The sequence below is a fragment of the Leptonychotes weddellii genome, chromosome 4 (assembly GCF_054177405.1).
Source record: "Leptonychotes weddellii isolate Sample4059 chromosome 4, ASM5417740v2, whole genome shotgun sequence".
Lineage (NCBI taxonomy): Eukaryota > Metazoa > Chordata > Mammalia > Carnivora > Phocidae > Leptonychotes > Leptonychotes weddellii.
Genome location: NC_138372.1, coordinates 85,187,097 through 85,203,716, shown reverse-complemented (window position 1 = coordinate 85,203,716; position 16,620 = coordinate 85,187,097). Strand labels below are relative to the sequence as shown.

Genomic DNA, 16,620 nt, shown 5'->3' with positions numbered 1-16,620 from the left:
TTTTCTGGGTGCATCTGGCTCTGCAACACCAGGAAAGTTGGCAAGATGGCTTCATCACCTCTATTCTCTGTTTTCCCTTGTCCCTAATTCAAAGCCAGGGCAGAGAGGCTGAGTCATCCAGAACCTCAGATCTGAGCTCCCTGGACAAGGCCCTGCTGCCTCTCGAGACCAGAGCTCATTCCATTCAACAAACACATATTTGCCCCTGATACTCTCCTCTCCAATCTTTCACTCCCCCGACTCTACCTCCTTAGTTTTAGGGGGAAGGCTACACTTGACTGTGTGGCAGTCAGGCCCCTGCCTTGTTCTTTATGATTTCCTTGGGTCCCTTGGTCTGTCAAATGTCCCATAAGGCCTGTCATTATCCTCCATCTACCCAATCTCTCTTGCTGCAGGGTCGGCCCATTTTCTCTCCGTAGGGCCTCAGAGCTGAAGAATCCCTGAGTTCCCCTTGTAATGACCCTTCTTGGATTCAGAGAACATCATTAAGATGCGCTGAGCATCAGGTTTGCACTGTTTTGAATTTTTTCAGGACTCATTTCAAAGTGATTTAGCATCTCCAAAATTCCTTCCTCCCTTTTTAAGCAGGCAGTGAGATGTGATGGGGGCTGCCGACTTGGGGGTCAGAGGGGCCTGGGTGTGAATCCTATCTAGAATGAGCCTTGTGACCTTGATCAGGTCACACGCCTCTCTGAGCCTCAATGTCCTCTCAGCAAAAATAGTTATCCTAGGAGCACTTATGATACTAGTTAATGAGATATGTCCATTTGTTTACATGGGGCTCCCATTCCTTAGCTGGGATGAGGTTGAAGAACTAGTCCTAGCTCAAGAAGGGGGTCATATATATCATGTTGTCCAGCTTTCCCATTTTACAGATGAGGAGGTTGAGGCTCAAAGAAGGGAATTAACTTACCCATGGTCACAAACCCAAGGTCACCCAGGTAATGGCAGAGCTGGGGCTGCAACTGCCAGGCCGGTGGATTCTCCCTATTAAGTTGCTTCTCGCTTGTCTGCTCTATTCCCCTGGTCCATGGACTAAGGCAGTACAGAGGTGAGAAGGAGGACATAGGGGTCAGAGTAACAGTCAGGCCCAGACGGACCAGCCACGGGACGTGGACACTAAGGAGTCAGTGTGTGCCAGGCTGCGTTCGTGCAGCAAAATCAGTGCTAGCCCCCACTCCAGCCCTCCCCACCCCCTGCCGCTCTGGGCTGATCGGGCCACACCTGGGTCAAAGGGCTCTTCTCCGGGGACCTCAGTGTGAGGCCCACTTGAAAGTTAGAGTCATTTTCAGAGAACGGCAAGGCCCCAAGAGCAATTACCCCATCAGTGCCCCAAGAGAACGAGTTCTTCAGAAGCAGGGGCCTTCCAGAGATGCTCCGTCTGGGGGCTAAAAGGCAGAGGGGATTGTTAAGCTGTGGGGCTCAGCAGAGTCGGTGCATCTGCCAACGTTCACCAGTTCACAAACACTGCTGGGGCCACTGCTCTATGCCTGGCCTGGATCAGACAGATGCAGGCAGAAGACACATGCACCTGCCCTCAGGAGGCTTCCTGCCCAGTGGAAGATAGCATGGGGACAGAGACGGGCCTCCAGAACTCAAGTATGATGGGTCTATGCCCTGGGCAGTGTGCAGGCCTTGCATTGATGGGTGGAGACCAGGGAGGGGGTCCAGAAAGGCTTCGTAGAGGATGTGACATGAGTTAAATACTAGAAAAGGAGTCACTGGGGGGCACCTGGGTGGCTTGGTCAGTTGGGGGGCTGACTCTTGATTTCAGCTCAGGTCATGATCTTAGGGTCTTGAGATTGAGCTCCACGCTCAGCAGGCAGTCTGCTTGAGAATTCTCTTTTACTCCCCCTCTGCCCCTCCTTTCCCCCCACCCCGTCATGCTCTCTTTCTCTCAAATAAATAAATAAGTCTTTAAAAATAAGTCTTTTAAAAAGTAGTCATTGGGGGGCGCCTGGGTGGCTCAGTTGGTTAAGCGACTGCCTTCGGCTCAGGTCATGATCTTGGAGTCCTGGGATCGAGTCCCACATCGGGCTCCCGGCTCAGCGGGGAGCCTGCTTCTCCCTCTGACCCTATCCCCTCTCATGCTGTTTCTCTCTCTCTCTAATAAATAAAATCTTAAAAAAAAAAAAAAAGTAGTCATTGGGGTGATGGGGGTTGGGGAACCAGGGTGTTCTGGGTGAGAGGCTGCTAGCCAAAGCAGGAAGACCTAGAACTATTTGGAAGTTCCTATTTCTTGAGCCCATCCTGCAGGTGAGGCACTAAGATAAAGTCTCTGTGCACATTGTCTCATTTGGTCCTCAGAACAAGCATTAGGCATTAGTCCTATTTTACAGATTGGAGCTCAGAGAGGAAAAATACCCCACCTTGAGGTCACGTGAGTGGCAAGCAGCAGAGCCAGGACTCAACCCCAGGTCTGTCTGACTTTAGGACTTGATTTAATATGTCTGTTTGAAGCCAGGTAGAGCCGTCAGGGCAGTTTAGTTTGATGCCAGTATAGACTTTTAAGACAGGGACAACGTGGGGGTGGGGGGAACACCAGATCATGAAGGGCTCTGCTTGCCTTTTAGAACATGTAGTCCGGGTCACAGCAATAGGGAGCCAAGGAGGAGTTAAGACGTAAGTGGCATGATTGGATTTACACTTTAGGAAGATCACTATGGCAACCATGGGGAGAAAGGACCAGGGGGAGCTAGTCTGAACGTAAGTGGCTCAGACACCCCCCCCCCATCCTGCTGGTGGCTGAAACCAGGGTAGCAGGGGAGGGAGAGGGAATCAGAGAGAAGTGAACAGTTGCCAAGGCCAAGGGATGGACTGAGTGCAGGGGATGTCGGGGTGGGGGAAGCAAAGAGAGCTGATAGGGCTCCCGAGTTTCTGGTTTCGGCAACAGGGAAAAAGGTAGTCTTTCTCCCAACCAGGGGAATATTAGGGAGACGCAGTCCTGGAAAGTGAGGCTGATGAGTCTGCAGCTCTGGAGACAGGCCTGGGCTGAAGACAGAGCACCCAGGGAGCCAGCTCTGGGCAGGGCCGGGAGCCAGCTCAGCTGCCTGGAACACAAGCGCAAGGAGCTGGGAAACCTTTGCTCAGGACCTTGACCTGACCCAGGCCAGCTGGCTCACGTGATTGAGCTGATTACCTCTGAGCCACCGGGGCTCCGTACAGATGGGAGCCATCCAAGGAGCCAGCTGTACAGTATGAATCGTCCCTCTTACAGACGGCAGGCTGGGACATTCAGAGGTGCACCCCCACCCCCACCCCGCCAATATCCAGGCCACTGCAGGCAGCCTGAGCAAGCCACCACGGCTTCAGAAAGAGTCCGGAGTCAGAAAAGCCGAGAGACACAGTGATTGAAGGGGACACCGCCAGAGTGCTTGGAACTGCCCTCCACAGGCAGCTGAAATTACAGGTGGTCCAGGGGATGTGGTTTGGAACACCAAAGGCGTCCCTGTCACAGCCCACCATAAACCTCTCCACTTTCATTCCTAAAAGAGAAAACGTGGCAACAATGCCAAGGATGGTCTGCTGAAAGCAACACTTAGCGTGTGCTATGGGATAAGCCCTGTTCTAGATGCTTTACATCCCAGCCACCCAGTGAGAGTTTACGGTGAGCAACTGAGTCCCGGAACTAAAACATGGCAGGCTTGGGGTTGGGCCCTAGACCCACCGGCACCAGGGGTTGTACTTCAAGCGCTGCCCCATTCTGCCTTTGGCTGTTATCGGCACAGGGGAAAGGGTGAGACGACCAGCATGGTGCCTGACCCAGAATAGTGGCTCCAAAAGGGAAGGAAAAGTCCACCCCCTTCAATCATTCCTTAATGTCCTTTTTTTTTTTTTTTTTTTGGCCAAGACTTGCAGTACAGGAGCCAAGGCCCAGACCTCCACAGAGGAGTTCCTTGGAGGCAGCAGGAGTTAATCCTGGGAGGCTTCCTGCAGGAGGCAGCCCTCAGGTAAGTTGGGGGCTGGGATGATGCTCATTCCACTCCAGGGGAAGTCCTCAGACATCAGACATGATGCACACTGGCAGGGCACAATCATGACAGCAGCAACAAAAGGTCACACTCTTCCTCACTGACCAGGCTTCCCACTTTTCCAAGTGCATTCACATGAACTGTCCTCTTCGATGCTAACAGATGAGATTTTAAAACACACTAACAGTGAATGTTAGTTTCCTTCCTTCTTCCCTCCCTTCCCTCCTTCCACTCTCTTTTTAAACCCTACGAAGCAAGGGGAGCCAGGGGACAAATGCTATCCTTCCCATCTTACAAATAGACCGAGGCACAGAAAGGTTGAGCGAGTGACTTTGGGTCACACAGCTCTGCATGCTAAGACGAAAGCCCCAGGGGGACGGATGCTCAGCCCCGGGCCCTGCAGATGTGACAAGCATCAGTAGAGCTGCTCCAGGCCAGGGCACAGGGTGGAGACTTCCAGGTCCCGAGTCTTGTGCCCCTGCCTTGACTCCACCACCACCCAGCTTCTAAAACAAGACCTCCCATCAGGTTGGACAAACTCGACAGCACGCCCTACAGGTCTGGAAGGTCCGCTGGACTGAAGCCATGATCCTAAGACCAGGAAGCGAGCCCAGAGGGCTGGCACCCGGCTACCGGTCGAAGTGGGCAACAGAATGGAACAGTGATTTGTGGAGTCAGACCTCTTGAGTTCCATCCCAGCCTCACCACTTACCAGCTAAATTACCCTGGACAGCGACTTGTCCTCTGTGAGTATCTTCATCTATAAAATAGAGATCATGGCATCTTTCCCCCAAGTTGGTGCCAGGGATTCCATCAAACGATCTATGGACAGCTGTCAGCCCGGGGCTCGGACCCACAGTCCATGCCTCCCTGACCTGCTCAGCCCACCATAAACCTCTCCACTTTCATTCCTCACCGGACCAGAGGGGGCGGTGCTGCCACAGCAGGCCCAGTGGGTTGGTGGGGGACCAAGCATCAGCGGAGGTGACAGTCATGCAAGGAAGGAGAGCCACTGCTCTGGGAGTGACACCTGATGGAGTCCTCTATGCTCATGAACTGTGGTGGCAGAAATGAAGAGACCCTCCCTCTTGTATCTGCAGTGCCTCGGTGTGTGTGTGTGTTGGGGGCTGGGAGTTGGGGGGGGCATGGACGCACCCTGTCATAAACTCTTCCTTTCAGTGACTGTAGTCACAGAGCTCAGGAAGCGACAACTTCAGATCACTGGCAGCTCACCCCACGGAAGGCAAGGCACGGCCCCCAAGCAGGAAACCTGACTGAAGGGCAAAGGAGTGGCCATTAGGGGTTTGATCTGCCCCCAGGGAGGGATCAAGAGGGCACTCCAGCTGTTCTTTTGTGGCCAAAAATAAGAACTGGTGACCTCTTTAGGGCTGGAGGGAGCTAACCGTGATGAAACAGCTAGCTAGGCTAAGCTAGCTGGCTGCCCACTATAACTCATTTAATCCCGATCGCCCTGTGAGGAGTTCCGCAGTCCCACGCACCGAATTAGAAACCGAGGCTCAGAGGGTTTAAATAACTTGGCCAAGTTTACACAGCTAGCAAGTGTCAGAGGTGGGAATTGGGTCCATGTTCTTTTTCTCACACAGCACGTCCAAACCGAGACAGACCTCTCAGGGCGGGACCCACACCCTGAGCCCTAGCACAACGGTGTTACGTTTCTTTTTCTTTCTTTCCTTCTTTTCTTAATTTCTCTCCAGTCATTGTTGACACTTAGATCAGGCTTTAAAGGGGGGGAAGGAGGATGACATTCCCTTGAGGCCAATCAGTTGGGACAGGAGTCAGGGGTCAGAGGAAGATCCCAAAGACGGACATAAAATTGGAGGGCTGCTCGTTGAACCCGAGCAGCGTGGTGTGGGGGCCAAGGGTGTCTGTCCTAGAGTCACAGACACCTGATTCATGTCTCAGAGCACCGCTTAGTGACCTCAGGCTGATTGCTTCCCCTGTCTCTGCCTCAGTTTCCTTTCCCCTGAAACGGTACCTATGTAGAAACTGGCTCACAGAGCTGTGAGGATCCAGCCTCCCACTGCACTGGGGGTGCTTAGCACATGGTAGGCCCATGTTACCAATTAGCACAATTATTCATTCTCCCCCAAGGCTTTTCTCAGTCCACGGCTTTCATTTCAACAAAGGAGGGCAAGGAAAACGTAGAGGTGTTATCAAATGGACGTCCGTTGTGCTTCCATTGACATGAGGACCCGATGTAGCCAGAAGGAGAAACAGAGCCTTGCAGCGCTGGGCAGGGGAGGCTTCCAGAAGGAGTGTGGAGCAGGGACTGGGGGACAGTTTGCTGAAGGCGTAGGAATGGCTGAAACCTCAGGGCAAGTGAGGAGTGGGGTACACTGGGAGTCAGAGAGAATGGGCCAGCCAAACCTGCTGATCGGGCTCTTAGAGAAGCAGCCACAAGCTAAGCTCAAGGCTGGGAGTCACGGAGACTTTCACAGGGAAGCCAGTGGAGAAACCATCATTTGTGGGGTGTCTGCCAGGGGCTAAACTCTTCCCATGAGCAACTTAACCCTCGCAACAGCCATGAGGTATCCTCATTTTGCTGATGAGGACACTGAGGTCCAGAAACCTGAATTCATTCACCTAGTACCTGGCAGGGATTTCAGTCCCAGCCTGGCTGGCTTCAAAACACCCAGGCCACGCTCAGGCTGGGACACTGAGAGGCTAGCTTCTAGAAGCTCCAGACCAAACCAGTCCTGCTTTATAATCATCTATCATCCTCAGAGCTCACTAAGGTCATTGCCCTCCTGGACTGCTCTGGCTAGGCCCCCAGTCTTAAACCATACCTAGCAGACTACCCCGACGAAATGCTGGAATTCCACAGAGCCAGACCTTGTAGGTTCTCAGAACTTCCATCACAAGCTACAGGCCTAGAGAGGAAGGCTCTCAGCAAGGAGGGCCCAGCAGGAGCCTCCCTGGGACTGGAGCCCCTCTGCACCTAGGCTCTGTGTCTGGGGCACTCTGGGCTCAAAGAATCACTGTTTGGAACTGAGACCAGAACTCCCAGGGGCATGGGGCTGTCACGTGGCTCCCAAGAGCACCCTGGACCCTCTCAGATCCACCACCTGAGCAGAGGGCAGGCTGGGCTTCCCATACACTTACTTCCAAAAGCAAAGGGCATCCTCCTCTGCCCGACCCCCGAGCCTGGGTGCAAGGGCACCAAGAGCCGCACTCCCAATTTCCCAGCCCGGTGGGCCAGTGGGCTCCGTTAAGGTCTGTGAGGAGACCGGTTTTGTGAGTAGCGGGCCTGGGGCTACTGCAGGGCCGGAGCCCTCCCCGCCCGGCCCCGGGGGGAGGGAGCCAAGAGGGCTGGCTCTGCAGTTCTGCCCGTTCCTGGGGCTCCTTGGCCTGAAACCTAGCAGCGAGCACTGCGGGCAGTACCTGCTGCATTCCCTTGCGAAGCCAGGGCTTTGGCTGGGTAAGAGAGAGCTGGGGAGGCAGAGCTGGAGGAGAGGGCGAGCCGGCGCGAGAGGGGGTCTGCAGATTCTGTCTGGCAGCATCGGAATAATAGCAACCCATCTCCCGCGGGGTTGGATCCCTCCTCGGGCCTGGGATAGCTGCTATCGATTGTTTCCTCCTCGCCTACTTCATTATGCTGGCAGGAGCCTCTCACGACCGCCCCTCAACTTCTGTCCCCGGTTCCCCGGCCCCAGCGGCACCCAGCTGAGCTCTCCACGAGGTTCTGGTTAGTAAGCTGGGCTCTGCCACAGCATGGGTGTTCTCCTCGTAGGGTGGGGGCCGAGCCCCGGGGGGCCAACTCAGCGGCCACCTGCTCGGCTCTGGTCCCCGCCGGCCCCTTTAATTCGAGTTCGCAGCCGGGCCAGGTGCGGCGCTGCGTGGCGCGGTGCGGCGCGGTGCGGCTGCGGGCGGCGGCCGGGCGCTCCGTACGCGCCGCCCGCGGGACTGCAGAGCCGGCTCCAGGCTGGCCGCCCGCACCCCTCCCGCCGCCGCCCGCCGCCGCCGTTCCACCGGCGCTCGCGGTCACCCAGGAACATGGAGGCCCCGGGTGCCCAGCGGGAAGGGTAAATCGGTGTCTGGGCGTAGGGGCTGCTCGTGCCGCTTCCCTTGCCCGGGCTGCGGCGCGCGGAGGGGCTGCGGGGCACCGGGCGGCGCAGCCTGCAGCGCGGCGGGCTCGGGCTGAGTCCGGGCCAGGCGAGGGGGGCTGGCGCCCTGCGGAAGGAGAGGGCACGGAATGGGCTCGGGACCCTTGGGCTGCGCACCGCGCGGGCGGAGGGCGCAGCGAGGCGCTGGCGGGTGATGGGAAGTGCAGCTGACGGGCAGAACCGGGTCTGGTGAATAGCGCCGGTTGGTAGGACCCGAATCACTTGGGACGCCGGCCTGCATTCCGCTCTCCGGCTCCGAACCAAAACGGCTTTGCGGCGGGGCGGAGCGGAGCTTTTCCGCTTCCCCGGGGCCGTGCGCTGCGGCGGAGCCCCCGCGCTTAGGAGGAAGCGGAGCTCTGGGGGCAGCACCCTCCTCCCTATCCCCAGAGTTCGGGCTCCCGGGTTTTCGGGTGGAGATGGACCCCAGGGGCGAGAGAGCCGGGCTGCGCTCGGGCCCGCAGCGGCCGGGCAGGAAGGGGTTAAGGCGGCGCTCGCCGCGGCGGCCAGCTGCTGGTGGGTCCGGTCCGCCGGCGCGGAACCGAGCGCGGAGCGCGCCTGGCGGAATCCCGGCCGGAGTCGGGGCGATGGGGAGAGGGCCGGGACCCCTCCCTGCCCCGGGGCCGGCGGGATTGGGCCGGCAGGGGGCCAGCCCGGAAGCCGGCTTCCTCCAGGCTCCCCCTCTCGCTGCTGCCAAGCCGCTTGGCAGCCAGGCTGGCCGGGCGTTCATTCTGCGCTCCCTGCCCAGGAGATGTGAGGGCTTTTCTCTTGGGGGAGAAATCGGTGGTCGAGCGCCTGCCCAAATCACATGCCACCCTGCTCAGAGGGAAGCCTCCACCCCAGGGATCCCCGAGGGAGAGTAAGTCTTGGGAGCAAGCCAGCCAGCTTTTGGAGAGTCGACCTTTCTGTGTGAGGAGTCTCCCTAGATGGGCTCTGAAGGCGTGTGCGTCGGGGAGGTGGGGGGTGGGGGGAAGGGGTTCTTCCTCCTCCGGGACCTTGCCGGGGTCAGAGCTTAGAGTCGGGCTGCAGTGGAGGAAGCCCTCCCCTTGGGAGTTGCAGCGTCCCGACCTGGGGGCTGGAGGGCTTTGCCTAGAGTCCCTCCTGATGGCTGCTGAGGACCGAGGGAGATGTGGCTCAGCCCTGGCAGGCCCCCGAGGAGGCGGGCCCAGCCCAGCCTGAAGGCTCCTTCCGTGGAAGAAAAAGCTTCCAGCTGATGGAAGCCTGCCTAGAGGAGGCGGGGAGGCTGAGGGGTAGTTCTCAAGTGTGACACCAGCATGGAAGGTGGGCATGGAAGGAAAGCCGCCAGAGCCCTCCTAAATCTTGGCACCTGCCACCCAAAAGCCCTGGTTCCACCTTGCTGCTGTTTTTTCCAGGCAAGGTCACACCTCCTGAGGACAGCCAGGAGGACTTCGCATCTTGCCACTTTCCTTCCAAAGGCTCCAGACCCAAGTTCTGCGTCCTCGAGCCCCGCGTTCCCCTGGCCAGACCCTCCACTGGCCCTCCAGGCCAGCGCAGTTCTGGAGCTCACCTCCAGGACCTGGAGCCTGCCCTCCTGCCCAGAATGACTCACCATTATTTCTCGCTCAAGTGAGAAGACGTGATTTGTGTATCGGGCTGCCTATTTGTGTATCTAGGATTCCCACGGTATCTGATCAGCTCTTCAAGGAAGAGAGCTCCAGGTTTCTGCCTTGCCAGGTAAATCAATCTATTTTTAATAACAGCCATATGTCGAGTCACTGGAGTGGGGGCAGTGAGGGAGACCCAAGCCCAAGATCCACCACTGTGAATACCTCCCTGGGGGCAGGTATTTGCAAGACATTAGTTCAGTGCCTGGGAGAGGGCTCCCTTTCAGCCTCTAGTATGGGGCTGTGCTCCTTGAAGCCCGTGTGGTGCAGAGGGGGCCTGTACCAATCACCTTCCCCCAGCGCAGGGCAATCTGGACCATTCTTGAGAGACTGCCACCTGCTTGCCTCTGATCCTCAGCCAGGTCACAAGGTGAAGGTAAGTTTCGCTTTTTGGTGGTGGTGGTGGTGGTGATGTTTCTGAGCTCTTGGCTCAAACATAGGAGACAAGGAGCAGCAACCCAGGTCGGGCTGCCAGTGCTGAGTGGTCTCACGGCCTTAACTGCCTCTGTCTTTCAGCCAAGGGAGGCTGTGTCTCTGGTCCTCAGCGAGCCCTCGGGGCTCTCCTGCAGGACCCCAGGCCAATGCTTCCGTGTTTCCTGGGGCCGGAAGCAGCACCCTGAGCTCCCTGCCACCAGGCAGCTGGAAGGCATAGTGTGAGGCCCTTCTCTCAGCCCCAATTATGACAGTGGCCACCGGAGAGCCAGCGGATGAGGCTGCCGCCCTCCCCGGGCCCCCGCAGGACACGTATGACCCCGAGGCTGACCACGAGTGCTGTGAGAGAGTGGTAATCAACATCTCGGGGCTGCGCTTTGAGACCCAACTCAAGACCTTAGCTCAGTTTCCAGAGACCCTCTTAGGGGATCCAAAGAAGCGGATGAGGTACTTTGACCCCCTCCGAAACGAGTACTTTTTCGACCGGAACCGGCCCAGCTTTGACGCCATTTTGTACTACTACCAGTCTGGGGGCCGCTTGAGGCGGCCCGTGAACGTGCCCTTGGACATCTTCTCCGAAGAAATTCGGTTTTATGAGCTGGGAGAAGAAGCGATGGAGATGTTTCGGGAAGACGAAGGCTACATCAAAGAGGAAGAGCGTCCTCTGCCTGAAAATGAGTTTCAGAGGCAGGTGTGGCTTCTCTTTGAATACCCAGAGAGCTCAGGGCCTGCCAGGATTATTGCTATCGTATCTGTCATGGTGATCCTGATCTCGATCGTCAGCTTCTGCCTGGAGACCCTGCCCATCTTCCGGGATGAGAACGAGGACATGCACGGCAGCGGGATGACCTTCCACACCTACTCCAACAGCACGATAGGGTACCAGCAGTCGACTTCCTTCACTGACCCTTTCTTCATTGTAGAGACCCTCTGCATCATCTGGTTCTCGTTCGAATTCTTGGTGAGGTTCTTTGCCTGTCCCAGCAAAGCCGGCTTCTTCACCAACATCATGAACATCATTGACATCGTGGCCATCATCCCCTACTTCATCACCCTGGGGACGGAGCTGGCTGAGAAGCCAGAGGATGCCCAGCAGGGCCAGCAGGCCATGTCGCTGGCCATCCTCCGTGTCATCCGGTTGGTAAGAGTCTTTAGGATTTTCAAGTTGTCTAGACACTCCAAAGGTCTCCAGATTCTAGGTCAGACCCTCAAAGCCAGCATGAGAGAATTGGGCCTCCTGATATTCTTCCTCTTCATCGGGGTCATCCTTTTCTCTAGTGCTGTCTATTTCGCAGAGGCCGATGAGCGAGAGTCCCAGTTCCCCAGCATCCCGGATGCCTTCTGGTGGGCAGTCGTCTCCATGACAACTGTAGGCTATGGAGACATGGTTCCAACTACCATTGGGGGAAAGATCGTGGGTTCCCTATGTGCAATCGCAGGTGTGTTAACCATTGCCTTACCGGTCCCTGTCATAGTGTCCAACTTCAACTACTTCTACCACCGGGAGACAGAGGGAGAGGAGCAGGCCCAGTACCTGCAAGTGACGAGCTGTCCAAAGATCCCATCCTCCCCTGACCTGAAGAAAAGTAGAAGTGCCTCTACCATTAGTAAGTCTGATTACATGGAGATCCAGGAGGGGGTAAACAACAGTAACGAGGACTTTAGAGAGGAAAACTTGAAAACGGCCAACTGCACTTTGGCTAATACAAACTATGTGAATATTACCAAAATGTTAACTGATGTCTGATTGAAACCTATTAACCTACCCGCAGCTCCATGGAATACTGCAGATACTGCATAAATAGCCTGCATTGTAGTCAGTGTGTTCTACAGTGTGTATCTGGTTCTGCATGGAACGCAAATAGTGCAAGTGACTTTTGATCTTTTGATTTTTGATTTAGAACACAGAATATCTATCCCTGGCTTTCATGCAAATCTTCATCACTGGCCTAGGGGGTTCTAAACAGGGGAGTCATCTATGGAGCCAGAATTTCAGAAAGACACATTGGGGCCACCTCCTATCAAATACATAACCCGCCCCATCTGTACCACCTTCCCTCCCGAATTAAACACGCACAACACCCGGGGAGACGCACCCCACCGCTCCCAAGCCTCCGGGCCCCCAAGCCCCTGGTCCCATATGAGCCCACCTCCCCCTTCACAGAGGAAAACCGTGGTGGCTTAGCTTGAAAGCACCGGGAGTTATTCAAAAGGTCATTTCCCATTTTTGCATTGAAAAGAACACACGGTCCTGCGTATTGGAATTACTTTCTGTGTCACGGGCTGGAGTTTGTGTGAATTGCAGTTGCCTAGCGGGTGCTCCGGAGGCTTGTGTTTCATAACGGAAAAGGCTGCTTTTGGTTTTTCTCTGCAGTGTGGATGTGGGGGAACCCCAGGGGGAGGGACAGTCAGGATGACCGAAGGCGAGTTGCCCAGTAGCACGTTCGCCCTTAGGCCGATGGGGAGAAGCTAATGAACCAAGGGACCTCTCAGCTTCAGACCTCGCCATTTTCGCAGGCTTCGGGGTCACAAAACACGCCCGACTTCTGCGTTACGCTGGAGTTTGCAGACACCTGCTTTCCCAGGGCGATGCTGGTGGCCCTGACACCACAGCGCAGTTTCCAGTGATGCAATAGACCTGCATGGGTGTGTGTTGCATGAATCTCAGTAGTTAAAACACAGGAGATAACCTATTTTCCTAGTAGCCTACACAGTATTCATATTTAGAGTATCAATAGCCCCGGAGTGGCACGGAGCTAGGGGTTTGTTTGGTTTGTTTTGGTTTTTTTTCCCCATCAAAGGACAAAAGCCCTCAGGAGAAAGGAAAAAAAAAAAAAAAAAAAGAAGAGACTATTTGGAACGGGGAACCACAACTTCCGGCTCTCCAGCCCACCCCATCCCCCCCCCCGTTCTTCCACGTCGCGGCACAGACCTCTTGCAAAGCCCGGAAAGGGAGCAGGGAAAGCAGCGCCCCGAACACCTCACATAACTGCACCTTACGATTGAACTTAGTCATGGGCATAACTCTATAGCTGACCAGGGCACCTGGTCCCGAGGACAGGCAGATTTGTGGATCCAGTGTATATAAGTATATATTGAGTATCTCTTTTACAAGTTCCTCTACTTACCTAGCTATAGAAGAAATTGCATTTGAACCTTGTATAAGCTTATGCAATATTTCTGACACAGGGCAATTTATGCATGTGTTTGACTACGTGCACTAGCGTATGTATGTATATATTATGTATTATATACATACATACATATGTGTGTGTATATGTATGTATGCACACATGCACACACACTTATATATATACATACATATATATATATAAATATATATATATATATATTCATTCTCTGGAGTTCAGGTTCAGGAGCAAATCCACTGCTTGGTGGTTGGTTGTCTGAGCAGCCTAATAGGTTGGTTTGTCTCATTGATAACCCCACTGGGACTGGGTTTGCTGCCGTTGCCTCAGACACTCCAGTCTTCATGGATTCTTAGATGTTAGAATTGTCTCTCTGCCCTCCATGTGCTGCAGCTTCAGTTCCCCGTGGCTGAAGCTTGTCTCACCGAGTACACAAGGGCCTGTGGCCCTCACGGCTCCCGCTGCCCTGGGCCACACCCGCCCCAGGCCTCTTCTCTACAGCCCATCATGTTCATCATCTCCCTTCTCATCTTTGCCCACCCTCTTTGGCTTTTCTTGTCATTTGGCTCTGCATCAGTCACTTTAATGACCCTTTCCGTAAAGAGCCAGAATGGATCTCCTGCTTGAAACCAGGGACCCAGTGCCACAGGTCTAGACTTGAAGGGAGCTTCCTCAGTGTGGAAACTCCAGAAGTCCCGGGCCAAGGGATGGAGATGCTAGATGATCCATGGCATCATTTCGATGGCCCGGCTCAAACTCTCTCCCCATTGCACTGGCAACCAGAGCTGCTTAAATAATCATTCCCTGTCCTGGGACAGATTGAGAGGGAATGAGCACTTCGCCTAAGGGCGGAGTTCAGGCTGGCCCTGGAATGGGTTGCGGTGGGGAAGCTTCCGCCTCCCAGACTGGGCTTCCTCACCTTTCGACATAATAGCTTGTATTTCCCAAACACAGTGTGGTCAGGTCGCCCAACCTCGGCTCCAGCCCTAGCCTCACTGTTGGCTATTTAGCACCTACAGTTACCTTAGGGGGTGGGGCACCAGCTCAGGGTGCTAGGCCCAGGGTGCTCACTAGTTCCTGGTCACCCACATCCCCAGGGATCTGCAGGACGCCCCATGCCCAGCGTGAAGCCTCTATGCTTCTCTTCCTCTCCTTCATGGGAGGTGGTGCTGAATTTCCAAGACATGGGGTGGGAAGGGCGCAGACCTTAGGAAACAGATGGTAAAACAACCCATACCCAAGGCCTCGGTCAGAGGGGAGATCTCCTATCCCGTGGGCCTTGACCAGGGACTATAAAATATCCACAGGTGCAGGCACAATGCTACACGCCCACCGCAAAATAGATACACTGTCGACCCACGCAAATACAAAACGCACAGAGGCCAATTAGTGAAAAGGGCATACACAGATGATATGTAACTACACCTGTATCCAAAATAGGCATATTCAGCACAGACCTAGAACATGCTTACCAATACAGAACGTAACACAGAAGATCTACGCATACCACATACAAGGACACAACCACAACTCAGATGCAAAATGCGTAAAAACCACATGAACACAATGGGTGTGTATACACAGTACACCAAGGATACTTTATATTGTTTCTGCCCACCAAATACACACAAACTCAGTTTATACACACAATGCATTTACTCATATGAGGCACACAACGTACAGCACACACACCCAAGCACATACACACATAATTCACATGGAGGGTACACCTATACTCAGCTCTATCTCTCTGCCCCCAAAGCTATAAATCAGTAGGCATAAACAAAAGATGAGATTTCATCACCTTTCCCTAGCCTGCATCTGTACTCCCCCAATAGCCTTCAAGAAGCCTCTTCCTCTACGCTCTTCTCTTTCTCCCACTTCCAGATTTCAGAGAAGTAACCCCCAAGGTTTAAAGCAAAAAGATGAGCCACCACCATTGTTAAGCAGATCTTGGATTAAGACTGGGAATCTCATAGGGCTTCTACTTATTCACCTTCCTCCCACGAGAAATGTGAGTGTGGAAGGACCTGGGACAGCCTGTAGCCTATTAACACACACCTCCTTGCCATGCCCTAGCCTTTGGAGCAAGTCCACATAGACAACCCCCTTGCCCAGGCTCCCCTGCTCCCAACCCCGGGATCTCTAGATTCAGCTCCGTTCTCTTCAAAGCAGTGATGGCTCAAGAAACTGCAGGGTCCTGAGCCCAAAACCAGAGTGAAGATGCCCCCAACATTCTGTCAGTCCTCAGACTTCACTGCCCTTCCATCCTCAATGGCTTTGTCAGGGGCGGGTCAGAAAAAGTCAAGACCACACGTAAACTTGTCTCTTAAAATGAGCCCCCTTTCCTTGCTTGTGGCATCTCACTTGCTCTTGGGCATAAGCCCAGTGGGGTCAACTCCTGAGTCCCCTTTATGGGGATCCAATCCCAGGCATGCTCCACTCCTTTGCCGGGTCTCCACCTGGATGCCCTGCCTCCCATCCAATTTGCTGCGCCTTGAGGAAACGCTCACTAATTCAGCTTACGAAAATCACGATTGAGGACGGGAACATAATGCCACACAAGCAAGCAACAATTTTTTAGAAGGCCTGATTTTTATCCTGTATTCTAAGGCCAGATTTAAATGCTTCATAAGATTCCTCTTTGAATGGCGCACAGAGCTGCTTCTTCCCACTGGTAGCTGGGTGCTTGTTGGCCAAGGCATCACCTCAGAAGGAAATTGAGAATTGAAGTCAGGCATTGGCTCAGGCATGTCTGTCTTTACTCCTGTGGCCCTCCCGGGTATGTCCCTCCTAACGATGGCCACAGCTCCCAGTCTCCACAGAGGAAGCACCAGCAGCAGAGAAGGACGTGTGGGGTCCAGTGTGCACGTTCAGGGCAAGACGCCGGGCCTTTCGCGCACTCCCAAGTCCAGGGAGCAATTTTCCCTTCAGGTTCAGCAGGTGTTGCCATGAGCTCAAACTTTCATTTATGTTAGAGTTTTCAGGAGGCTAAAGAGAAAGAAGTCCAGGAAAGGTGGGGAGATGATCAGGAAGAGAGGGTCCAATTGCAGCATAAACTTTACAGGAGCTGAAACTTAGCTGAGGACATAATTAAGGCTCTGTGCTTCCTGAAGCTTCCATGGTGTCAGACACACTGTCTGCCTTCCTCTCTGCTTCCCTCTGTCCCTCTCAGCTGGGCTTCTGAGAATGGAATAGGCATGTCACCAGGAGGTTAGCCTTTTGAAAGGAGCCTGCAGGGAGTGTGCCTCCGGACTCCATTGGCTGGATGTGGAAAGGACTCCATGAGAGCTTTGTTGGCCTGAGTGCTCATGTGGCTGTC

At 54.6% G+C, this 16,620-nt stretch overlaps 1 protein-coding gene across 6 annotated transcripts in view; it reads left to right on the top strand.

Moving 5' to 3' along the window:
* KCNA2 (potassium voltage-gated channel subfamily A member 2) overlaps positions 1–13,004 on the top strand; it is a 32,949-nt gene extending 19,945 nt beyond the window's left edge. For 3 of the 6 annotated variants that reach the window (XM_081815637.1, XM_081815636.1, XM_081815638.1), the window contains 5 exons: positions 3,851–3,950; positions 4,500–4,717; positions 9,466–9,787; positions 10,018–10,093; positions 10,234–13,004. In XM_081815637.1, the coding sequence (XP_081671763.1) occupies positions 10,397–11,896 (1,500 nt within the window). In that variant the 5' untranslated portion in view covers positions 3,851–3,950; positions 4,500–4,717; positions 9,466–9,787; positions 10,018–10,093; positions 10,234–10,396 and the 3' untranslated portion in view covers positions 11,897–13,004. Of the gene's footprint in view, positions 1–3,850; positions 3,951–4,499; positions 4,718–7,903; positions 8,015–8,656; positions 8,952–9,465; positions 9,788–10,017; positions 10,094–10,233 lie in introns of those variants that run through there. The other 3 variants (XM_081815639.1, XM_081815640.1, XM_031027636.2) reach the window with 3 other exon arrangements.
* Positions 13,005–16,620: the final 3,616 nt, after the last annotated feature.